General features: G+C 39.1%; 1 protein-coding gene across 6 annotated transcripts in view; it reads right to left on the bottom strand.

Moving 5' to 3' along the window:
* LOC132393125 (ribosomal protein S6 kinase alpha-3) overlaps positions 1-26,795 on the bottom strand; it is a 110,868-nt gene continuing 84,073 nt past the window's right edge. For all 6 annotated transcript variants that reach the window (XM_059967962.1, XM_059967960.1, XM_059967963.1 and 3 more), the window contains 6 exons: positions 26,245-26,403; positions 15,332-15,493; positions 12,999-13,075; positions 11,239-11,356; positions 9,676-9,816; positions 1-2,900 (listed from right to left, as the gene is read on the bottom strand). In XM_059967962.1, the coding sequence (XP_059823945.1) occupies positions 2,775-2,900; positions 9,676-9,816; positions 11,239-11,356; positions 12,999-13,075; positions 15,332-15,493; positions 26,245-26,403 (783 nt within the window). In that variant the 3' untranslated portion in view covers positions 1-2,774. The remainder of the gene's footprint in view (positions 2,901-9,675; positions 9,817-11,238; positions 11,357-12,998; positions 13,076-15,331; positions 15,494-26,244; positions 26,404-26,795) is intronic.

Here is a 26,795-nt window from a genome sequence, read left to right as displayed (position 1 = left end):
TATGCAAAAAAGGCAAACTGTATTGTTGAAATCAAGGTGGCAAGTGGAAAAACAAACTAAATTAATTCATACAGGAAGCATGGAAATTAACACTAGGGTCATATGATTACTACACATATGGATTTGCAGTCCAACAGTTTTCAACTCGTGAGCAGTATGCTTGAAGTGACTTTGCAATCATTTGATCTTAACAGAGCAAAAGGAATAAGATTAAACTGAAGATTAGTATCACTCAAATATGTGCAATTTTTGTAACAGAACACACAAAGGAAGATGGAGGTGCAAAGATTTTCCTATTCAGTAATGTAAGTGTTTGGAACTTTTGGATTCTGGACCAAATGAAATACTAAGTTCAAATCACTGATGTAGTGATGATGATGCAGGATCAAAATGTTAAGGTCTTTCAAATGGCAATGAGAAATGACCAGACCTATTATAGCGATGTAATGTCAGATCACTTGAGGTACTACATGATTTATGAGATGACTATGCCATACTGCAGGACACCACCGTAGCAGCTTCTCAGTAGGAATGTAATCTTTCGCAGAGGTCAATGGTAAACACGGATCTGAGCCATAACTCGAAGATTGTTGTAACTGTCTCAGTACTGTGTTGGCTTTTCAGTCTGGATTATAGCTCAAAGTCTTTGATTCAATCTTGGACAGACTTGCAGTAACAGTTGCTGAGGCAAAAAGATCTACTTTTTCCATAAAAGCACTTGAAGATATCTTAAGAAATGATAGGTTCAGGGCAGAGAGTGATGTCCCTAATTCAGATGAAGGAACAGCAAGCAAGAAAAAATGTAAAATATATTAGTTAACCTAATAGAGGGGGAGAACAAAGTGCCTCTGAGGAAATGAAAGATATTGTTTATTAGTTAATTGCTAAAATACAGAGATTCTGATTACACTGGAAGTAGAGTCAGGGGACATTAGTGGTATTCGGCAAAAGAACGGAGGAAAAATGAACAAAATTCAATTTAGCAGTAATTATCATCTAGAATGCACTGCCTAAATGAAACTGAATACATTTGGGAAAAGGAAAACAAGTGTTATTGCTATGGGAATGTGAGGTAAGGAAGCTTCACTGGGTAGCTTTTCCAAAAGATATGTAGGCTCTCAATTGCCTTTCTGTGATAAATAAAATGAAGTGTATGAAATTCCAAGCTGGATCCATTTTTCAAGTAATGAAATAACCTACTAATTAACACATTGATTAAGTCATTCAAAAGCAAAACTTAAAGGTCACAAGTAAATTACAGCATAATTTTAATGTTTGAAGATTTATTCTGTATAAATTTGTTTTTCTGCATGATTACAAAAAATTGTCAGTCCATAAAGGAGTGACACGTTAAAAAAAATTCTGTTTCCACTTCAGTTACCCTCAAATCAGCCTAGGTAACATTAATCTCAAATGAAAACATTTTGATGCTGTACCAAAATTAGGCACAATTAAGTCAATCTTTTTCAGCATTGACTATTCTGGTCAATCCAGTTAAAATGGTAGCAATATCAGCTGAACCTGACTTCAGCTACCAAATTCACGCTTTGGTAAAGACAGTATAAAAAAATCCTCATATGTCCACTTCAGTGCTTTGCTACGCTGTAGAGTCCAGTATAAAGCTTGATTTGTATAGAAGTGTAGAAAAATATTACATCTGTGATACTGTTGCATTTTTAAAAACTCACCAAGTAGATTTGAAAATTCAAAATAACTTCACCCATCATCTTTACAACTTCCCTTCAAGCTTTGATAGCTGGATGACAACACTTAATATGCATTATTTAAATCTATTGCAATCCTATCCCATCAATTTATAAGGAATCAATTAAGGCTACAATATCTTGAAACTACTACATAAAGAATGGAGGAAATGAAGGTATAATGGATACACAGTAAAAGATCTTCAACTGATTTCTATTTTCCCTCACTGCAACTCAAGTGCCTAGGTGAACCCAGTCTATTTTGTTCAACAGCACAGTAAGCAGCAAAAAAAATGACCATCCCCTTCACCATTTCACGCTAAGCTATATATAAAATGAAAAATTACTTTATAAAACATACTTTCACACAAAAGTAAGAGTTTTCATAATACGTGCTCAAGTTGATAGTTTGCCTTCTGGGTGATCCATGGATTACAGTCACATACTGGGTACAGTAGTTAAAAATCAACTCAAAATGCAGGTAAGTAGATGAATTGTCCCTCAGCTACTTAACAGTACCCCAAGGAAATTTCAACCATGGTATAGTGATGAAATTAGTGTGAAAATTAACCGATGATTCAGAAAGCTATTGGAGGACTATTCGAGAGAAAATGCAGTTAGAATCACTACCTCCATCCAGGTCATGACATTCAAATGTGGCACAAGGCTTACAAATGATAACACGTATAGGATATACAATTACTCAAGTGCTCAACTTCTTAAAAAATTAATAACAAAAACATCCCAGGTGGATTTGTACATTCCCAGTAAAAATTCAGTATGATTCAGAGTGCTTCTCCTATTACTAATTTACAAGTAATACAGTGTTCATTGCAATGCCAAGTTTCTATGCATTTACCCAAATAATTTTTGATCCTAATTATGATTCCACTTCACATTCCATCCAAAATTCCCAAAAACCTGGTATCCAATTGTTCAAAGCAGGACTAACAGAAGGCAAAAAGCAGCATATAAAGGCAACTGGGATAGTTTGTTTGTTTTTTTTATAAACACACTGTTCTGTGATATATGTCCAAGGTTGCTGCAGTCCAGTTTTCAGCAGAGGTTACTTTAAAGAGCAGTTGAGGTAAGTTTCTTTACACCCCTTCGCTGAGCCAGGTTTGAGCAGCCAACAGGTTCTAGAACAGGCTGCAACGGTGTGCGGTTCAATGCAGAGTAAGTGGCAGCCATGGCCCCCTTAAAAATATAAAATAACATGAATGAAGGTAAAGCAGTAAGATTTCGGTATATGCACATAACTTTACTCAAAAATTTGCTATTGTGCTTACACATAAAATCATGATACTACAAAAAAATTTCATCTGTTGCAAAGCATTATGATATCCTGAGAATATGAAAGACACATCACCCAAGTAATTTTTTCAACCACCAACTCCAATAATAATGATTGTAACACCTTTCCCTCAATTAGAAAACAGAAACAAACCTAATACAGTGAAAGTTGATGGATATTACTATTGTCAGAAATTCCACATCAAAGTTCAAGTGTTCTGCTTCTACAGGTGTTGTTTATTTTGTATACAATTTGTTTTGTACTATCACTTCCTGTTCATTAGCTTTTTTTAAAGAACAATTTCCTGCACAGGTTAATTTGGATTTTGATTTGGAGTAAACATGGTTGAAAGACATCCATCTCCATCCTCTATTTGCCCTTGAAACAGTGATATCTGTGAGCCTTAACCTTTCTTAATATTGGTAAACATTTACATTCATTGGTATTAAGCTATCACTGTGTCACAAGCTCACTCTAGTCCACGGCATAGCTATACCGTAATATGTTGCATGTGTGTATTACATTATTTAATGCTAATCATAAAAACAATATTGGTATATTCTGTCTTGAATTTAATATGTGTTACTTGACTTTCTGTAGTTTCACAGTTTTCTCATTATAAACCCTGAAGAAAGCTTCCAGCTGGGGTGATTTTTGAGAAGGTTTTTAACTCCCTGCCTAGCTTTGTACGCAACACACTGCGAGAGCAGTAGAATGAAAAGATAAATTGCCTTCAAAGGCATCGCCATGAACTGGAGCAGTGTCTGAACGCAGCATGTTACAAAGTACTCTTCAACCCTATCACTGAGCCATGGAAGTCAGATCAGAGAGTGGCGCGTCAATTACTTCTCTGCGACACTCAAGCAAAACCATGCTGCCGCATGGATCCACGCCAGAGCTGAAACCAGCCTCTGCTAAGTGCAAAGCTGAAATGCTATGAGAAAGCTTGTGTAGAAGCTACACCTAGTGCACTTGAGGAGCGTGAAGCATGAAGGACTGGAAATTTTTACCTGGTCCTCCTGAACTTACATCCTCTGCTTCAGATTCAAACCCAAAGATGAGCTCTTATTTAAGGTAGAAAGTGAGAAGTGCCCAAGGTCACTCAATTTGGAAACACGTGGATGTTCACCACTTAACAAGAGCAGACAAAGGCTGAACAGTGCACCAAGTGGATCAGTAGCTCACCCTTCAGCAGAAGCTACTTCACTGGTAGTAGACATTATTTTTTTAATATATATTTACAGCTCTGTGGGGTCAAATGCTCCAATTAATTTTTCTTTTATATATTGTAATGGTTGGCTGGAGTTTTGTAGTGGCAGGGCGGGGAGGATACTAACTTTATTTTATTTTGGGTGCTTTTTCCTTATTATGAATTATATATTAGACACGTTTGTTTTGCACTGTATTAATCTCCATTTTGTTGATGGGGTTTTGTTGTAGTGTAGAAACTCAAAAAATTAATTTAAAAAAAAGCTACTCCACAACCAACTGCACAGCCCTCACACACTGCACCAGGCTGTGGTGATAAATCACCATTGGACAACGGTTTGAGCAAAATCCTGAGTCTGGGCAGAGAAGCCCTGAGGCAGAGTCAGTTTGAATGTGGACAAGACAATCATCCAGAGAGTGGCGGAAGTTCAGCAAGGAGGACTAGAGAAGCAGTAACAATATATTGCAGAATACAGACTGACATGGTGCAGCAAGCACCAGTGTCTCCAAGAAACGTGGTCAAGACTCAATAGGCACTTAAGAATTAGCCCCAGATACAGCTGTAACTTCAGGGCCAGCACCTGGGGCTACTGGTTCCAGCATAGCAGCATCAGAACATGGCGAGGAACCAGCTGAGCCTTCATTACATGTAGCTACTTTCCTGTACATCCTAAACAATGTTCTGGAATGTCAGAAGTTACCGGAAGCAGAGCTGGTGGATTTGTTGCCGAGTCATTCTGCTCACCGCTGCCAATTCTCATTGACTGCAACCATATTCCCAAAAACAGGGATGAAACCAACTCCTGAAGCAGCACGCAGTTGTTCACATCTTAAGGACGTAGCTGACAAGAACACCCCCCCCCCCCCCCACTTGACTTTTCAGCTGAGATTCTCCTGTTGCTTGGCAAAGACACTATCTGTGCACATAAGGTATGTGAACAGCATAATGCTCAGCATGATGTACTTTATGGCCAACAACTAGACCTAGTTTGAGTCATAACGAGTGAAGTCTGCCTCGATGGTGCTTGCCAGCCCACTGTCAGTGCATTTAAGACTAATATCTTGAAAAATGAGCACCCAAGTCATTTCCAATATTGTGAGAGAAAAAAGAGAAGACTGGAGGAATAGCCAAATACAGCCTTTGCAGTGGTTGGCACATTTGTAAGCAACCTCTCAGTATAGAGCAACTGAATCAGACAAAGATTAGAATCTTGTTGTTGGAAGACAGGTGAATGCAGAGGATGTGCAGTCCCTCACAAAGCAATAATCTCAGTGAACCTCAGTTACCTTAGTGAACTCTGTCCCTTTCTCTATTCTGCGGGACTACAGTGAGTTGGAGGTTGTACTAAGAGAGCGCAACTCACTTCAGAGGTATCTCAGCCAATCATCGTTCTGGGTGAGCACCACTGTCACTGGTTTGCTCATCAGACATTACCACGAGCAAGTATGTCATCAAGGATGACATTTTTGAAGCAAGAACAGTTAAAGCCTGTGCAGTAAGATGGTTTCAAGACTTAGTCAGAGACTGTTCATCCTTTTGGCAAAGATTAATATTGGTAAATAGTTACTAGATGTTCCTTGAAGGAAGTATTTTTATTGTTCATCACTATTAAGCTATCGTTGTGCCATAAGTTTGCTCTAGTCCATGGCATAGCTTTAGAATGTTGCCCACATGTATTACCTTGCTTAACATTGATCATGAGAATAAATGACAATATGTATATTCAGGTGCATGGTAATTCTATATTGAATCTAACATGCGTCTTACTTCACCTTCTGCAGTTTCACAAAGTTTTCTCCATGAAAACCCTGAAGAAAGCTTCCAGATCAAATAATTTTTGAGAAGGCATTTTACTCCCTAACTAGCTTTGTATGCAACACATTGACAGCAGTAGAGTGAGATTTCCTTTTATAAGTACATAGTCAATTTTAAAATTTGAGGCTCTGCTCAATTCTAGTAAATATCTAAGCTTGTCGAGATGAAACATAGTGACTTCTAAGCAAATTTAAAATACTTTTAACATCTTAATAAATGAGCTATAATAATATGATAGGAAGAATTATGAGCAATGAAGACACGATACTTAATGTCAACTAGTCACCGGCACAATGTGTTTTCTGCACCAAATCAATTGGATTACATTCATCTTTACTCTATATGGCCTGGAAAGGAGGGTTAGCAGTGATAGTTTAAAAAACATCAGGTGAGGAGCTCTTTGTCTTTTTACTTGAGGGCTAGCAGCAAATAAAAGAAAGGCAATATCTGGTATTACAGTGATTTCCAGAAGCACTACAGTTGAGGACAAAGTACTGACTTTAGAAAGGATGAACAGCAACTGTATTAGGCAAAGTAGATTTTTTTCATTTTCCTTCAGTTGTTAAAAGGGGGCAGAAATGGCAATCAGTGGAGTGTTATGCTTACCCTGCAAGATATGGGACATCAGAGGGTCTAGCATCCTTTATGACTATGTCAGACCACATTGATCACATAGAACAGCAGATGGATTCACTTGGGTGCATGCAAGATCATAAAGTGTTATGGAAAGGAGTTTCAGGATGGTGGTCACAACAAAGTTTCACTCAGATAGACAAGAGAGTGCCAGGAGGGGAAAGCTATTTCCCGTGGCTGCTCCTCTCTCAAATAAGTATATTGCTTTGGATACAGTTAGGGTGGGGGGGGGGGGGAGAGAAAGAGTGGCAAATGGCCTTGCAGAGGAAAAAAAATTGACAGCAGGAGCCAGAGCAGTGGCACCATGATTGGCCTTGATGTGCAGAGCAGGGGAGGGTAGAGACAAGGAGGCTGTAGCTACAGGAAAGTCAATAGCTCGGGGAACAGACAAGAGACTCGGTGGCCTTGAATGAGGTATATTGCTCCTACGAGCCAGGGCTGAGGATATCTCTAAGCAGTTGCAGAATATTATAAAAAGGGGGAGGAGGGCAGCCAGAAATCATTGTGCACATTGATACTCAATACAAAGGTAGAAAAGGGGGTGAGGTCCTTCAGTGTACACAGTAAGTTAGATGATTACAAAGCAGGACATCAGGTTGTAATCTCCGGAATTACTCCCTGGTGCCATGTGCTTGTGAGGGTAGGAACTGAGGATAGGGACGATGAATGCATGACTGAGGAGCTGGTGGAGAAGGGGAGGGATGGAAGGACTTAGGTTCTTGCCATTGGGATCTCTTCTGGAATAGGTAGCACCTAAATAAAAGGGGACTAATATCCTAGCGGAGGAATTTGCTAGTGCTAGTTAGGAAGGTTTAGTCTGGTGGTGTGGTGGGATGTGGAGGAGGTAGAGTTGTGGGCCAAAGCAGTCACACAGAACCTATGAGAAAGCTGAGGCAAATGTGGAAGTTGAAGTGAAAAAGGTTCAGAAGATAGCCATAACAGGATGGGAGAAATGAAGGTCTGACAAGCTAAACTGCATTTATTTTAATGCAAGAGGCCCAACAGGCAAGGGACACGAACTCAGGACATGAATACAAGGACTGGAATGTTATAGTTATTACAGAAAAATTACAGAGGGATGGGCAGGACTGGTAGCTCAATGGTCCAGATGCTAGAGGCATGATAGATGAAGGGGTGATGAAGGAGGGGGGGCAGTTGATTTTCTAATTAGCAAAATCACCACCACAGTACACCACAGAATAATCCTGGTGAATGTCCAGTGAGGCTATATGGGTGGAGTTCAGAAACTAAAAGGGAACGATCACTTTGATGGGATTCTACTGCAGGTTCACATCGTTGACAACCCCTCCTCCCGAAAACATTCAGCAGGAATTAAAGCAGCAAATATGTTGGGGGATTACAGATGGCCATAAGAATAATAATAGTAGGTGGTTTTAAGTTCCTATATATTGACTGGGATTGCTACTATACCAAGAATTTGAACGGAGCAGAACTTAAGTGTATCCAGGAAAGTTTCTGAAGCAACATACAGATGACCCCATTACATAGGGGGCAACACTGGACCTTCTACTGGGAAATGATGTAGAGAAAGTGACTGAAGTGTCAGTAGTATACACTTTGGGATTAACAGTTACAATTCTATTAGTTTTCAAAGAATTATAGAAAGGAATTAGACTGATCGGAAAATTAAACTAAACTGGGGCAAAGATAATTTTCAATAGCATAGCCATGAACTTACAAGTGAGAAAGGCTGTTTGCAGTGAGAGGACGCTAGCCCAGGTACAGTATATGGAACAAGGCATTGATGAGTTGGGCCAAAGAGCTCCTTCTGCACTGTATAAATCAATACAGCTTTACCTGACAACTATTATTTGCCTTAAAAGGTCTTTCACAAATGTTCCAAAGTGTCTACTTTGAAGTACTTTGAAACCTGTAGTAATTCCTATACATAGAAACTGCAGCAGCTAATTTACAAGCTGCAACAAATTGTGGGATTTGACTAAAACCATGTGTTTCATATCTATTGTCTGAAGGATAAATATTGACACCACCAAAAAAAGACTTCCTTCACATAGTAGCATGGGAAACTTTTAAGTCTAAGACAATACAAAGGATCTCAACATGTCTTATCTGAAAAGCAACTTTGAAAAATGCTGAATTCTCTCAGTGCACTCTGTACACTCCATTACTGTGTCATCCTCCTGCCCTCATCCTCTCACCCTCCCTCCCCACTTATAGTAATTGTTCATCTTTATCAGACTTGTGCCTTTAATGCCATTTTTATATCACTGTACAGGTAGTGTTACCATACTGAATAAAGCTTTGGGTATTTTCCAACATATGGTTACAACAAGTTATGGATGGCTGTAAACCAGAACCCGTTTATGACATGGAGATGCCCTGCACACTTTTGTTCATGGCTGCTAAATCAGAGCTGTTATCTCCCCACCCCATCCCCCACAGACAGTAATTTGAGGATCTAAAACTATGTAGGATGAAACACTTCATTATGATCATTGTGCATCGTGATATACATCACGTTCAATTACTAGTTCATGCATTTTAGTCAGAGGCTTCTGGGATCATTAGAAGGTTTGTGTCTAAAATCTCAAATGGCCTGTATATTAAATTCATTTCAGTTATACATCAAAAATTGCACGAGTTTGATTTATCCACTATTGACAAGATGTACTCTAAACTATTACCTGTAATGAATGTTTGAAATAATCATACTTCACATTGAAATATTAGAAGAATAGCCATGACAAAATACAATTTCTAAGTTTGGAATGAATGAATTAATTGCCTTTCAGTTTCATTTATTTTACACAGCAAAAATTACTCAATTCATGTTGTATTTAGTATGTCTAGTTAGTGATTTTTATCTTATATAGACTTCAGACAACAAGCCAGTGACCATCACCCATTTTGAATATTAAACTAGGCTCCTGCAAGACTATTATCACTTGGCGGTTTTGATGTTAGGGTCATGTTGTGTCAAACAGGGTGCCAAAGAGCTGATATGTACCTAATAAATTGCAACAGCCATTTTTTTTTACCTTTACTAGATGTGGTGCATCCTGTCGGTTTAAGTGAAACTGTGGAAGTCGATCTCGATGAATAATCCATGGGTGCCGGAGGATCTGGGTTGTGGTCAACCTTCGTTGTGGATCCACATGAAGCATCTTTGATACAAGATCCTGTTACATTGAAAGATCAAACCATTAAGTTTGGTACAAATCAATGTTATCAAACAAACATACTGTTCAAATCAAGGATTTTTTTTAAAAGACAAATCCAGTAATAAACTAGTAATACATTTAGATCCATTGTTTCTTCAGCATCCTGGCACTGACCAATGCCAAACCGAAGCAAATCAACATATATTCATTTGGTGGATTTTATAACTTGTGTTATTGCCAAATGAAGTACAGTCATTTAAAATAAAAGAGAAATTTGATCACAGCAAATTCCCAATATTAGCCAGGAAAGTGAATATTCTGAGGCAGAAGAACTCACACCCAACCTCCCAATCAAATGTACACAAAGGAGATGAGTAATCTACAAATAGTCACTGAACTCTTAGTAACACTTAGTGCCCACATAATCTTCAGATTTATGATTGCCATAAACCAACAAATATTCTTCTACTTTGTTTAGTTATAATCCTAGACAATAAAGATGGGAACTGCAATTGTCAAGGTAGTATGGTGTTAGCCACAACTCCGTAACACCAACTAACCCAAAAAGAAGGCTGTGCATTTATGACCCATGTTTTCTAAGCTGATTCTTCAAAGTAGTATTGAGGTAGTATATGCTTCTGTCATTAAATTTAGTCTTCATCTGCCCTGTGCAAGTCTCCTTGACACAAAGAATGATGGTGCAAATAGCATCACCACAGTTTGGATGCATTTAGCATCTTTCACAATATCCTCAGGTGTATTTGATATACGACAGCTAATTGTGATGCAAGAAATGAAGTGAAGAACTTGTAAACAACGAATTGCCATAAACAGCGATTTCTTAAAACCAAGTCAGTTAACTAAGGAATACCAGTGATAACTCCTATACTCTTCCTTAAAAGAGTACAATGGAACCTTTCACATACAAGAGACCAGATGAAGCCTCATCTTAAAACACTATCTGAAAATTGGTGCCTCTGCAGATTTAAAAGTACAAAGTGATTCATTATTTCTCCAAGGTGAGAGTTCTTGTGTTGTTCTTAAAAACTTAAGACTGCAAACCATTGTGGGTATTAATCTGAAGTAAGATGCTGGAAAAAGAAAGATAATTCATCCATTCAGATAATGGGATTCCAGTGCTCTGCCTTTAACACTTGCACTAGCACTAATGTAATGGAGTTCGTAGAGTTAGCACACAAAGATATTTAATACATTGATCCTGGATTTTTATCTTGGGTGTATTGTATTTTATGATCCTATTCATTCTCCCAGTAGGATAAAATTATTCAGATTCATTTCTGGAATATTACTTCAGTATCTAGCGTTCCCTTTACTTAAATTATTTAACGCATTCTCTACAGCACACATTCATGTTCCTCCTCTTCAAATCACCAAGAGCTGAATCACATTTATATTTCAGATAATGTTTAAGGCACCAACCTTAGCAACATCAGAAACAGTATCCCAGTAACCTCCAGTCAGACTGAACTTCCCACTACCTATTCTTGCCAATATTTCTTCGGGCGTGTCATCAGGTCCATTAGCAAAAGGGGTGTAACTGAAACAAAAAAATTCTCATTATTAAACCATAAATGCAGAAATTATTAAATTAAATTTGCTGCACTAGTCAGACAAAAGTTAACATTTTTGGGCAACAGGACATGTGCAAATAAGGTACGTTAGAAATAAGATGGTGTATTTGAACAGGGAACAATATACTTCATTATTAATTGAAGGTAGGTACTTAGATTAAGAAAATACAGATGCAAGGTATATTTAACTGTACTGCATCAGTAGAAGTATAATTCTTAAATGTGACTAAATGGTGTTACCATAGCCACCGAGAAGCATAAGGGGCCATATGGCTCCCTTCAACTCTTTTTGTTATTCAATAAGATCACGTTCAATTTATTCCTGGCCTCAAACCTTTTTCTCTTTCCTGTAAACCTCAACACTCCTCAAAAACCTATTCCAGCCTTATAACAGTCTTCAGCTCCAATCCTAAATATTGAGACCCTGCATGATGTGCTGTTTTACAGTGAGCCAGAACAAGCTGCAAAAGATAGCATAAAAATTTCCAACAAATCACAGTATTTCTAGCATATTGAAAGAGCAAAAACTAAAATCCAGGAATTTTTTTGATCCATTTTCCCTCTCAATCTCATTCGCCTACCTTCTCCCTGTAACCTCTCATGCCCTAACTAATCAAGAACCTTCAACTTCCACCTTATATACACCCAATGACCTGGCTTCCACAGCTGTCTGTAGCAACAAATTCTAGATCCATCACCCTTCTGGCTAAAGAAATTCCTCATCTCCATTCTAAATATTCATCCCTCAATTCTCAGGCTGTACCCTTTGATTCTAGATGTCACCAGCATAGGAAAAATTTTTCCACCTAGGCCTTTCAACATTCGAAAAGTTTCAATGATATTCGCCCCTCATTCTTCTAAATTCCAGTGAGTGCAGGCCCAGAGATGTCAAATGCTCCTCGTACGATAACCCTTTCATTCTTATTAACCTCCTCTGAACTTTCTCTCTAATGTTAGCACATCCTTTCTTAGATAAGAGACTCTAAACTGCTCACATACTCCCAAGTGAGGCCTCACCAGTGCCTTATAAAGCCTCAGCATTACATCTTTGCTTTTATATTCCAGTAATCACGAAATGAATGCTAATATCACATTTGCTTTCCTCACCACCGCTTCAATCTGCAAGTTAACATTTAGGGAATGCAACACAAGGACTCCCAGGTCATTTTGCACAGAGTTTTGAATTTTCTGCCCATTTAGAAAATAGTCTACACTTCTTTCCCTTCTACCAAAGTGCAAGACCATACACTCCAACAGGTCGGTGGGCAGATTCTTATCCTTCCAATGGATGAAAATAGTCAGTTAATGTAGGAATTGGCAAAATGTTCACTAAAAGCAGGATTATGGATTTGTACACTTGCATGGGAATTCCAAACTTGGTGGCACTTTTATGGAAAATATTGCACACTGAGTGTGAAAACTGCAAAATTTCCAACAGCCTCAGGCACATTATAAAAGTATTGAAAAAGCAAACTGAACTATAAGTTAAGTGTGCTATTTCCAGATTAATATGTACCACAAGCCATTGCCAACATGATTCACTGCCTTTACCAATGGGTGGAAAGTCCTTTTACATTTCAGTAAGATCCATCATTAATATAAACTTACCCTGTGAGCATAGTGTAGAGAAGAACACCAAGACTCCATATATCACAAGCTGCATCATACCCTTGCCGCTTTAAGACCTATGAAGTATAAAACAAAGTAATTAACTGTTCGTGTTTCCAGTTATCTTGTAAAGAATAACTTTAAAGGCAACAAGGCTTAGCACTCAAACCAGGTGCAAGAACTTTCAGAGTGTACCAGACCCCTGTGTGGTATGAAGAAATACAAGTTTTTTTTTGTCAAGAGCAATGTAAACTTTAGACACATAGGGCTATGAATCTTTGGAATTCATTTTGCTGAATTATTGAAAATATAATTGCACGATGGCAATAAGGAGTCCTACAGGCACGAGACAGATCGGCTGGTTGAGTGGTGTTGAAAGAATAACAACATTATTCTTTCAACATTAGCAAGACCAAAAAATTGATATATGAACTTCAAGAAGGGGAAGCCAGCAGAACATACATCAGTCCTTATTGAGGGATGGGCAGTGGAAAGGGTGAGCAGCTTCAATTCATGGGCGTCAACGTTACAGAGAATCTCTCATCAGCCCAACATATTGATGCAATCACAAAGAAGGCTTATCGGTAGCTATAATTTATTAGGAGTTTGAGGAGATTTAGTTTGTCATCAAAGACTAGCAAATTTCTAGGGATGTACCATGAAGAGCATTCTGACTGGCTGCATCACTGCCTGGTATGGTGACTCCAATGCACAGGATTAAAAAAGGAAGCAGAAGGTTGTAGATGTAGCCAACTCCTTTACAGGCACATACCTCCCCACCAGCAAGGGCACCTTCACAATGCAGTGCTACAACAAGTCAGAATCCATCATTAAGGACCTTCACCATGCAGGACATGTCCTGTTCTCATTACTACCATCAGAGGGGATGTACAGGAGCCTGAAGACCCACATTCAACATTTTAAGAACAGCTTCTTCCCCTCTGCCATCCGATTTCTGAAGTCTATGAACCCATGAACACTACTTTGCTATTCCTATTTTGAACTATGTGTTTTTTATTTTTTGGTAATTTTTTTTGTCTTGCACTGTACTGTTGCCATGAAACAGGTTTCACGCCATGTCAGTGATAATAAACCTGGCTCTGATTCTGTCTCAGACTCTTGCTGACCTGCAGAATATTTCTAGCATTTATTTTATGCATACTTTGCCACTGTTTAATTACACCAGGGATTTCCAAGTTTTCTCTTTATTACAAATGGTATTGAAATTTTAAGTTATACTCCCATAAAGTTACAGAATGAAGATAAAAGTCTATTTTATTTCTCTAATTGTAAACACCTCTTATCCAGAGTATACGAAGTCAGATGTAAATGGTTGCAAAAGCTCAGAAACTGGGAACACAATCTTACTTATGACAGAAATTTAACCCCCACATCAAGATTTGAAAATATACATTTTTGAATAAGGCCTGAAGCAACTAATACAAAGCGCTATTTTCCAATTATGAAGGAACTACATAAACGCAAGTTTTTTCAGTACCAAATTACATACTGTACGAAATTACATAGAATAAATACATTGTTCAAAAGAGGAATAGTGAGGTAGTGTTACATTTATGATTTTGGCAAGAGCTGAACTGAGATGTCATCTATTAATCTGCAGTGCAAAAAAGGACAATAAGGGGATTTCTGAACATGTCACTATAATTTCTTGAAATTGAGATGTGACACAGAATGCTGCACTCTGTAATTCTTGGGATGTCAGTAGCTCTTAAATTGATAGGATCACAAACTACCTAATGTGGGGCAATCAATCGTGGTTAGTCCAAGAAGCACTAGTGCTGATGATGCAATTGGGTTGTTATTCTGAGGAAGGGGTTAAGAGAGATAGATGGGAAAGAATTTACAATGATTTACAGAGCAGCTAGCTGTGATGATATGCTTGTAATTGTTTCATCCTGTTGCTCACAGAGTGTTCTTATCCCTATTTATTTCCCTCTCCTTGATGAGAATAAAACTTCTCTGCAAAAAAGAAAATATTGCATTTAGGGAAAAAATATTTGGTTTGAAAGGTTCCTTAGTATATCTTAATCACCTTGGCATATTTATAATACCTATGTATATTGTATCATCTCTACCAAGCAGGATCATCCTGTATGAAAAGTAGCTGCTGATCACAGGGAACCTTCACCAGCTGAAACTGGTAGTCAGCACAATAGGTAAGTGGAGAAATTAACATGCATACTGCCATCCCTGTAGAGTATGGTTTTCAGAGATGCTGCACTATCCTGGAAAGCCCTGAAGAGCACTAATCAGTTTATTGTTTCAAGGGGTACTTAACATACTTCAATAAAAGACAATAAATAAAGCCTTACTTCAGGAGCAACAAAATTAGCTGTATAACATGGAGTCATGAGAAGGCCATTGTCAGCACGTAACTGCTTGGCAAACCCAAAGTCACATATACGAATCGATTCTGGATTGCCAGACTCATCCACATACAAGATGTTACTGGGTTTCAAGTCTCTGTGTACCACCTGTACGGATTAAAACAGATTAATACACCATAGAGCATTATTAATCCACTCTTAAATAATTTATGCTGGTATATCTATAATACCTTTATTAAAACTGCCCATGTGTACAAGCAAATATACAAGTGGCTTGCTGAAATTGATAAAAACAATTTACAATCCTGCTTAGATGTCGAATCACTGGATGACCTCAGAAAAAAAATCATGACCGTGTCTCTTTAACACAGCTATGATGCCCTGTTGGTTAATGAATGTACAGTATACCCTTGACATTCAAGAGTACTTAGCACTCCTACATTGCATGTGGAGTTCAGACGTCAGCAGTTCCCCTGCAGTTGCCAGGATTTTTGCACACTTTCTAAGTTCAACTAATTGAGGTGCTACTATTCTGAGCTGAGATTATTAAAGGAGAGAAAGTCAATAAGGGGAAAAATATCGACAATAATTTCCATGATTATTAGTTCCTCATCTTTTTGTTTTGGTATTAATTTGCAAATAATAAAGTTATAATACTTAGGAAGCTGATGTCTGCTGAAAAGAGTTTTAAGTCAATCCTAAAAATGAAAAATTTTCTTACAATTCCAGTTAAATAGAATTAGTTTGGATAGTAACAATCAAATTTATAACAGGATAGATAGTGATTCAGAACAACAAAATAGTCCTTTAGCAAATATAAGCACACAGATATTATTCAGCAAATGTCAGCTGGCACACAAATATAAGGGATACAAACTATGAAAAAAACAATTTGTACCAAGCAGGATATTTTATGGGGGGAAAACATCAAGTACATATTGCCTATTCACATGTACATTTTCTGTTTTTATGGGTTTACAGCTGTTACTGGTTGGTGGGCAATATTAATCAGAATGGTCTCAAATTGGAGGGGGATTCATGAAGAAAGGAAGTGGTTACAGGGGAATCTCCTGTGGGGAGGGAGGAGCACTGGTTCCAAAGCTAATTTTGTAAATAAAAAATGCCTAATGTTTAACATATTCATTAAAATTCCATCAAATTTGATTGTAAAACGTTTGCATCAGTTGGTGTTTCAAGTAAAAAGTAACAATCAAGTTCTGACAGAGCAGGTTATGTGCTTGGATGTAAGACTTTGTGGACAAAGAAACAATAGTACTTATCTCAGTTTTGAGAAATTGATTCAGAGTTTAAATTGGAAAGTTAAGAGACAACCTAAGGTGGAGGGATTAACAGTATTTGGATAACTGTTCTTGGCTTTGGTCATGCCTAGCACAAAGATACACATTTTAAACAAATTTGATGGAAAATGATCTTAAAAATAGTTATCATATGAAACTACACTAATATATTTAAAAAATTTTTTAACCCCTTTCCTAATACAGGATTTTGGATCAATTCAGTCAAGCAATACCCTTTTATTCAGAGTTGCACGAGTTTTTCTTTCACTTAATCTGAATTACCTCTATGATGTCACTAGTGACATTATGCTAATACTAAAGTTTATCGAACATTGTTAATCAAAAATTGTTTAGCCAGTCAAATTAAGACTGGCGATGGGATGCTAGCTCATGGTTCCTAGTTTACATGAAGATTTGCAAATTACTTTTCCAGTAGAAAATGTGGCCTCAATTTGCTCCTTACATCAAGTTCTCTAAGCAAAAGAATTTTCCTAGTGGAGATTTCCATAACGATTTTTAAGGTGTTGATGCAAGAACATTTGAGTTTTTGGAAGGCTGCAGCTCCTTAGAGACCATGTTAAGGAACTGGAGTGACAGCTGGATGACTCACATGGGAGAGTGAGGTGATCGATTGGAGCTACAGGGAGGTAGTTACCCCTAAGGTGCGGTAGAAAAAGAGGCAGCCAGTGCTGAATTCCCTCCAGTAATAAGTATACCACGTTAGATACTGTTGTGGGGGAAGCCACAGCAGCTGTATCTCTGGCACTGAGGCTCAGAACGGAAGAGTGAAGAAGAATGCAGTGGTGATAGGGGATTCCAAATTTAGAGGAGTACGCAGGCGATTCTGTGGACGTGAATGAGACTCCCGGTTGATATGTTGCCTTGCAAGTGAGAGTGATGTCTCAAATCAGGTCCACAGCATTCTAAAGAGTGAGGGTGAACAACTGGAAGTCATGATACATATTTGTACCAATGATACTGGTAGGAACAGACATGAGGTTGTGAAGAGAAAGTTTAGGGAGTTAGGTAGAAAGCTGGAAAGCAGGCCCTAAATAAAGGGCATTCAGGAAGAGGTAATGAATTGGATTAGACATTGGGTTTGCTGGAGAAGCCAGAGAGGGGTAGATGGTTCCCTCTGTGACTGGATGCCTGTGACCAGTGGAGTGCCGCAAGGATCGGTGCTCGGTCCATTGTTATTTGTCATCTATATCAACGATCTGGATGATAATAAGCTAAACAAGATCAGCAAATTTATGGATTACACTGAGACCGTGAGGAAGGCTATTAAAGATTGTAGTGGGATCAGGACCAGCAGGAAAAATGGGCTACAAAATTGAAGATGGAATTTAATGCAGACAAGTGTGAGGTGTAATACTTTGGGAGGACAAACCAGGGTAGGACTTACAGTGAGCAGTAAGGCACTGAGGAGTGTTCAGTACAACAGAGGAATCTGGGAACAGAGATTCATAATTCCTTAAAAGTGACATCACAAGTACATAGGGTCATAAAGAGATCTTTGGCAAACTGGCCTTCATAAATCAAAGTATTGAGTACTGGAGTTGGCATGTTATGTTGAAGTTGTACAAGATGTTAGGCCTAATATGGAGTATTACATGCAGTTCTGGTCACCTACCTACACAAAAGATATCAGTAAGATTGAAAGAGAAAATTTACAAGGATGTTGCCAGCTCTTGAGGACCTTAGTTACAGGGAAAGGTTCAACAGGTTAGGACTTTATTCCCCAAAATGTAGGAGATTGAGGGGAATTTGATAGAGGAATACAAATTTATGAGTATAGATAGGGCAACTGCCAACAGGCTTTTTCCAACGAGGTTGGCTGAGACCAGAAGTCCTGGGTTAAAGGAAAAGGTAAAACCTTTAAGGGGAACACAAGGGAGAACTTCTTCACTCAGAGGGTAGTGAGAGTGTGGAACAAGTTGCCAGTGTTGGGGGCAATGTATTAGCATGGATAGAGGATTGGTTAACTAAATGAAAGCAGAGAGTTGGGATACATGGGTGTTACTCTGGTTGGCAATAAGGGGTGAGCAGTGTGCCACAAGGGTCAGGTGCTGGGCCCACAACTGTTCATGATACACAATCTGGAAGAGGGAACAGAGTGTAATGTATCCAAGTTAGCTGATGGTATTAAATTGAGTGGAAAAGCAAATTCTGCAGAAGATATGGGGAATCTGCAGAGAAATATAAACAGGTCAAGTAAGCGGGCAAGAGTCTGATAGATGGAATACAATGTTGGTAAATGCAAGGCCATCCACTTTGGAAGGGAAAAATGGAAAAAATTATTTAAATTGTAAAAATAAATGCAGCAAGCTGCTGTGCAGAGGCTTGGGAGAAGCTTGTGCATGAATCACAAAAGGTTGGTTTGCAAGTGCAGCAGGCTATCAAGGCTGCAAATGGGATTGCTAGAGGGATTGAATTTAAAAACAGGGAGGTTATGCCGCAACTGTACAGGCTACTAGTGAGGCCACATCCAGAGTACTGTGTGTATGTCTGGTCTCGTTACTTGAGGAAGGATATACTGACTTTGGCCAAGTGGTTAAGGTGTTGGACTAATGATCTGAAGGTTATGAGTTCGAGCCCCAGCTGAGGCAGCGCGTTGCATCCTTAACAAAGCACTTAACCATACATCGTTGGGGTTAACCTCATGATAGACTGGTATCCTATCCTTGGGGGGGTCCTCGTACTTTCAGTCACTTCACGTCACAGAAACCGGCATAAGCACCGCCCTGATGAGCCTATAAGGCTCGGGACAGACTTTAACTACTTTAACTTAATACTGGCTTTGGAGGTGGTGCAGAGGTGGTTTGCCAGGTTGATTCGAGAGATGAGGGGGTTGGACTACGAGGGGAGATTGAGTTGCCTGGTACTGTACTTGCTGGAATTCAGAAGAATGAGAGGAGATCTTACAGAAACATAAAATTATGAAAGGGATAGCTAAGATAGAGTTAGGAAAGCTGTTTCCATGGATAGATGAGACTAGAACCAGGAGACATAGCCTCAAAATTCAGGGGAGTACATTTAGGACTGAGATGAGGAAGAACCACTTTTCCCAGACAGTGGTGAATCTGTGGAATTCTCTGCCCAACGAAGCAGTGGAGGCTACTTCAGTAAATATATTTAAGACAAGGCTGGATAGTTTTTTGCATAGTAAGGAAAGTAAAGGTTATGAGAAAGAGGTAAGTAGGTGGAGATGAGCCCATGGCCAGATCAGCCATGATCTTATTGAATGGCAGAGCAGGTTTGATGTGCCAAATGGCCTACTCTTCTTCCTATTTCTTATGTAAGTGGTAGATTCAGATTTGATTTCAAAATAATAAACATAAAATAGATCTAGATAGGTATATGCATGGGAAGGGTATGGAGGGCAATGGTCCAGGTGCTGGTTGATGGGACTAGGCAGATTAACAGTTCAGCACTGACCAGGTGGTTTCTGCGCTGTAGTGTTATATGACTCTATAATCTTTGGATAGCTGCCTGTGTCATTCGCCAGTGAGGGCAAGAAAATGATGACTTGGCAGATGAATGCATGGCTGAGGAACTGGTGCAGATATGACCTGTACACTTAAACTCGAGGGGCACTAATATCCTTACTGGCTGCGTACCACAGTGATAGGGCAAAATTGCAGTCAGTAGGATGAGTTGAAGTGCAACATGGGGCAAAATTGAAAAGGGTGATGGATACAGAACTGAAGGCGCTATATTTGAATGCATGTAGTGTACTGAATAAGGCAGATGATGTTGCACAGTTCATAGATCTGCAGTAAGGACATTATGGGCATCATTGAATCATGGCTGAAAGAAGACCATAGTTGGAAGCTTAACATAAAAGGCTACATATTGTATCTGTTACGCCTGCAGCCCCCTCCTTTTTGAGAATCGCAGGATCACTATTGATTTGAGTCAGGAGACCCAGGAAATGAGAGAGAGATGTTTGGAATGTCTTGACCGCGCCCCCCCCCCCCCCCCCCCCGGCGATATAAAGCTATGGGAAATGACCATTGTCTCTTGGAGACAGAATTGTGTATTAAAATACTGTGCTTCGTGGAAGCCCTCAGGCAAAGTGGGCTGGTTGGTGGAGGGATTGCATCATCCCAACCTGATTGACATCTGAGACCCTGTGAGTCAGGATAAAAGAGGGTCTGTGGGAACAGCCCTTCAGATGCACCAGAAGAAACGCTAGCGATCCCGTAATAGCGAAAGCCGGTGGGAAGGCCATGTGCGTCCGTTTCCATTTGCCCCGGAATCGGTGGTCCTTTACCACGGAAGAACGGTTTTTAGCTAACAACGGGGAAATCAACTCCCAACGACTCTAAGGACTGACATCATAAAAGAAATGGGCAAGTTTTAACACGTCTTTCTCTCCAACCAGAAAGCTGCAGCTTGAATGAACTAAAGTGACTTTTATATTTCCATCGGACAATACATTATCCCCTAGACAATGATAGAGCTATTCCTTATAGATTATTATTATACCCGTGCTTTTAGATTTAGTATTGACGATGTATATTATCTGTATGTTTGCATCAATATTATTTTTGTGTATTTTTATCAATAAATACTGTTAAAAATAGTACCATCAGACTTCAACGGACCTCTCTATCTTTGCTGGTAAGTGACCCAGTTCCGGGGTACATAACATATCAAAAAGACAGGCAGATAGGCAGAGGGGATAGGTGGCTCTGTTGGTAAAAAGTGAAATCAAATCCAGACAAAGAGATGACACAGGATCAGAAGATGTAGAATCCTTGTGGAGAATTTCCTCTCTGCAAGGGTGAAATGACCCTAATGGGATTTGCATACAGGCTTTCAAAAAGTAGCCAGGATGTGAAGTACAAATTACAATGGGAGATAGAAAAGGCATGTAAAAAGGGCAATAGTATGTTAATCGTGGGGGATTTCAATATGCAGGCAGATTGGGTAAATCATGTTGGTGCTGGATCTCAGGAGAGAAAACTAGTAGAATAAAGTTTTATAGCAGCTTGTAGTTGAGCACACTAGGGAAAAGGTAATTCTAGACTGGGAGCTCTGAAATGAGTCAGATTTGATTGGAGGAAAGGAATCCTTAGGAGGCAGTGATCATAGTAAGGTTTCAACCTGGAGTTTGAGATGGAGAAGCTAAAATCAGATCCATCAGTTTTACAGCAGAGTAAAGGGAATTAAAGAAAGGATAAAGTTAAATTCACAATGTTAATTGAAATTTAACAAACATGGCATTTAAACTAGTAAGGTGAAAAATGATGACAACTTCAAATACGAGTAAAATCAGATAACAAAATACTAAAATTTGGTGGAAGTTTTTTTTCAGCAAAATTCATTCAAGAGGATCAAATAACCAACTTCATCATACATGCTTTATTGATTAGTATTTGTAAGAGTTCTAGACTCACAGAAAGCACAGATTCTTAGTTGCCCTACTCTTGGAAATGCATTCCAAGGATCTTCTGTCTGGAGTGCCTACAGTGCACTTACAAGTATTTTCAGTGACTTAGTCAGACTCAGTGTAGAAACAGGCCCTTCATCCCACAAAAATATACAGATCTCCAAGTACTCATTTAATGTCATTTTCTATACTCATGAGAGTTGTTTAGTGCATCACATCCATGCCAATTTTCCTGCCCATCTACACTAATCACATTTGCCTGTATCAAGTCTGTATCCTTCTGCGTGCTGCCTCTTGAACCAAAGGGGACAACTTCACTGATCTTCACTTGCCCCATCATTGAAATGTTCCTACACACTATTCACTAATTCTTCATCTCATGTTCTTGAAATTTATTGTTTATTTATGATTATTTCTTTCTCTCTGTATTTGCAGATCGTTGCCTTTTGCACACTGAGTTCCCAAGTTGGTGAGGTCTTACATTGATTTTATTTTGGTTATTATGATGGACTTGTTCAGTATACCTACAAAAAATGAATCTCAGGGCTGTATATGGTGACATTAATGTACTTTGATAATAAATTTTACTTTATTTTCATTGTATCTGATTCCACAGCTTACTTTTCCAGTTATCAACCTCAATGCAAAAAGTCTCCCAGAACCTCTCCTTAAACCTAAGCCCTCATTTTTGATGCCCCTGCTGGGGGTGGGGGGGGGGGGGTGGGAGTGACCATCTACTCATTTATGGCTCTGATTCTCTGACAATTTTATACATCTCCAAGGCCACTACCCCCAACACCTCTCTCTCCAAACAACTGCCATCTATCTCCTCAATATTCAACACTCCTATCCAGGCAACTTCCTGAGGAGCCTCAGCATTTTCTCCACCACAATCACATCCTTCCTATATTTTGGTGAACAGAACTGCACACAATACTACCAATTATTTACAGGCTTCTCAACAGTGGTTGGGAGTTGAACCACAAATTACAACAGTAAATAGAAAAGGTGAGTCAAAAAGGTAGTTATGGGAGATTTTAACATGCAGGTCAATTGGGAAAATCAGGTAGGTAATGGATTTCAAGAGAGTGATTTTACTGAATGCCTTTTGATTTTGTTGAGATAGCTTTTTAGAGCAGTTTGTTGTTGAGCCTACGGGGGGGGGGATCAGCTATATTGGATTGGGTGTTATGTAATGAACCGAAGACAATTAGGGAGCTTAAGCTGAAAGAACCCTTAGGAACCAGTGATAACACTATGATTGTGTTCAACTTGAAATTTGATAGGGAGAAAGTAAAGTGTGATGTAGTGATAATTCAGTGGAGTAAGTAAAATTACAGTGGTATGAGAGAGGAGTGGGCCAAAGTAAATTGGAAGGAGCTGCTGGCAGGGATGTCAGCACAGCAGCAATGGCATGCATTTCTGGGAAAAATGAGGAAAGTGCAAGACATGTGTATTCCAAAAAATGAAGAAATAATCAAATGGTAAAATAGTACAACTGTGGAATACAAGGGAAGTCAAAACTATTGTAAGTGCAAAAGAAAGGGCATACAACAAAGCAAAAATTAGTGGGAAGATAGAAGATCGGGAAGTTTTTAAAAACCTACACAGAGCAGCTAAAAAATCATTAGAAGGGAAAAGATGAAATATGAAAGCAAGCTAACAAATAATACCAAAGTAGATAGTAAAAGTCTTTTTCAAATATGTTAAAAATAAAAGAGAAATGACAGTGGATATAGGGTCGTTAGAAAATGAGGCAGGAGAAATAATAATGGGAGACAAGGAGATGGCATATGAACTAAATGAGTATTTTGCGTCAGTCTTCAATGTGGAAGACACTAGCAGTATGCCTGATGTCGTAGTGTGTGAAGGAAGAGAAGTGGGTGCAGTTACTGTTAAGGTGCTCAAAAAGCTGTAAGACCTAAAGGTACATAAGACACCCAGAGCAGAGCAACTGCACCCTAGGGTTCTGAAAGAAGTAGCTTTGGAGATTGTGGTAGCATTAGGAATGATCTTTCAAAAAAAATCATTGGATTCTGGCATGGTGCCAGAGGACTGGAAAATTGCAAATGTCACTCCACTCTTTAAGAAAGGAGGAAGGCAGCAGAAAGGAAATTATAGACCAGTTAGCCTGACCTCAGTGGTTGGAAAGATCTTAGAGTCAATTGCTAAGGATGAGGTGATGGGCATAGGACAAGATAGTAACAAAGTCAGCATGGTTTCCTTCAGGGAAAATCCTGCTTGACAAACCTGTTGGAATTATTTAAGGAGATTACAAGTAGAATAGATAAAGGGGATGCAGTGGATGTTGTATATTTGGACTTTCAGAGGGCTTTTGACAAGGTGCCATACATGAGGTTGCTTAACATGAGCCCATGGTATTACAGCAAAGTTACTAAAATGGTTAGAGCACTGGCTATTATAGTATCTAATATAGAACCTTTTCTGGTTGGCTGCCAGTGACTAGTGGTGTTCCGCAGGGGTCGGTGTTGGGACCACTTTTTTATATACTGTACATCAATGATTTAGATGATGGAATAGATGGCTTTGTAGTCAAGTTTGCAGATGATACAAAGATTGGTGGAGAGGCACGTAATGTTGAGGAAACTGAAAGACTGCAGAAGGAATTAAACAGATTAGGAGAATGGCAAAAAGTGGCAAATGAAATACAATGTTAGAAAATGCATGGTCATGCACTTTAGTAGTAGAAATAAATGTGCAGACTTTTCTAAACAAGGAGAAAATCCAAAAATCTGAGATGCAGAGCGACTTGTGAGTCCTTCTGCAGGACACCCTGAAGGTTAACTTGCAGGTTGAGTCAGTGGTGAGGAAGACAAGCGCCATGTTAGAATTCATTTGAAGAGGTCTAGAATACAAGAGCTGGTATATTATGCTGAGGCTATACAAGGCACTGGTAAAGCATCTTGAGTATTGTGAACAGTTTTGGGCCCCTAATCAAAAGACGTGCTGCAATGGAGAAGGCCCAGAGGAGGTTCACAAGGATGATTCCAGGAATGGAAGGGTTATCATACAAGGAATGTTTGATGGCTCTGGGTCTACACTTGCTGGAATTCAGAAAAGGATGAGAGAGAATCTCATTGAAATCTTTCGAATGCTGAAAGGCCTAGACAGAGTAGATATGGATAGGATGTCACCCATTGTGAGCAAGTCTAGGACAAGAGGGTATAGCCTCAGGATAGAGGGGCACCCTTTCAAAACAGAGATGCAGAGAAATTTCTTTAGTCAAAGGGTGGTGAATTTGCCACATGTAGCTGCGGAGGCCAGGTCATTGGGTGTATTTAAGGCAGAGATTGATACGTTCTTGATTGGACATGGCATCAAAAGTTATGGGGAGAAGGCTGGGAACAGGGGTTGAGGAGGAGAAAAAAGGATCAGCCATGATTGAAAGGTGGAGCAGACTCAATGTGCCAGATAGCCTAATTCTGCTCCTATGTTTTATGCACTTGCGAAGGCAAACATACCAAATGCCTTTTTCGTTACTCTACCTACCTGTATTGCCACTTTCAGGGAGTTATGCACGTACCCAAGGACTCTTTTTACATCAATGCTTCTAAGCTCCAAGCAATAACTATGCCCTATGAGAATTTGACCTCCCAAGTACATTTCCCTTGCTTGTCTGGATTAAATTCCAGATATGCCTTCTCTTTCAAACTGATCTACATCCTGTTGGATCTTTAAATATTGATAAATCAAATTTTGAGTATAGTCACTAGAAAGGAATTCAAGCAAAGCATTTAATTTATGCTATCAATACTGAAATAAATGATCCTATCAACAAGATTATTATTTTTCAAGACTAATTAAAATTGTGCAAACTCACAGGAAAATTTTAAGTTTAATTCTCAAGACTTGAGAAAACAGACTATGACTTATGACTTGTCTGCGCTGATGACTTCCCTTCTACTACTACTGCTGTGCCAATTCTGGTTTGAGGTTCCATCCAAACATCTTGATGCAAGATATTTTCTCCAACCAGGAATCCACCTGGAGATGGTAGAAAAGCAGTCCGTGACTGGGTCTCCAGGGAAAAAGAGGTGGATAAGGATAGGCATAGTTGAGTGAGAAACAAGGGTAGGTGTTAGGCAAGACCAGAAGTACAGCATTAGCAGGACTGAAATAATTATCATTTTCCCTATGGCTGCAATGCATGTAGTAATTGAAACAGTATTGGAAATACTTACCCCCTGAGCATGCAGATAGTCCAGAGTCTTTGTTATGGTATACAACACAGCATTGGCTTCACGTTCTGAGAAAAACTTTTGCCTGAGAATTTTATCCAGCAATTCTCCTCCTTTCATTAATTCTGTGACTAGATACACATATTTGCCATCATGATAAACCTGTAGATATAACAGTAATATATAGTGTTATAATCAATATTGAATAACATCATTCAGTATTACTTCTGCATGCATTATGCTCTTGGCTTCCCACTGAATAGTGAAATAATGTCCAAAAAAAAGAAAATCTGCAGATGCTGGAAATCCAAGCAACACACAAAAAATGGCAGAGGAACTCAGCAGGACAGGCAGCTCTTATAGAGAAAAGTACAGTCGAGGTTTTGGGCTGATCCTTCATCAGGACTGGAGAGAAAAAGATGAGGAGTCAGAGTAAGGACGTGGGGGGGGGGGGCTGAAGGGGAGGAGAGACACAAAGTAATAGGTGAAACTGGGAGGGAGAGATGGTGGAGTAAAGAGCTGGGAAGTTGATTGGTGAAAGAGATACAGGGCTG

This window comes from Hypanus sabinus, chromosome 4 (genome assembly GCF_030144855.1).
Source record: "Hypanus sabinus isolate sHypSab1 chromosome 4, sHypSab1.hap1, whole genome shotgun sequence".
Lineage (NCBI taxonomy): Eukaryota > Metazoa > Chordata > Chondrichthyes > Myliobatiformes > Dasyatidae > Hypanus > Hypanus sabinus.
This window is presented reverse-complemented; position numbering and strand designations above follow the sequence as displayed.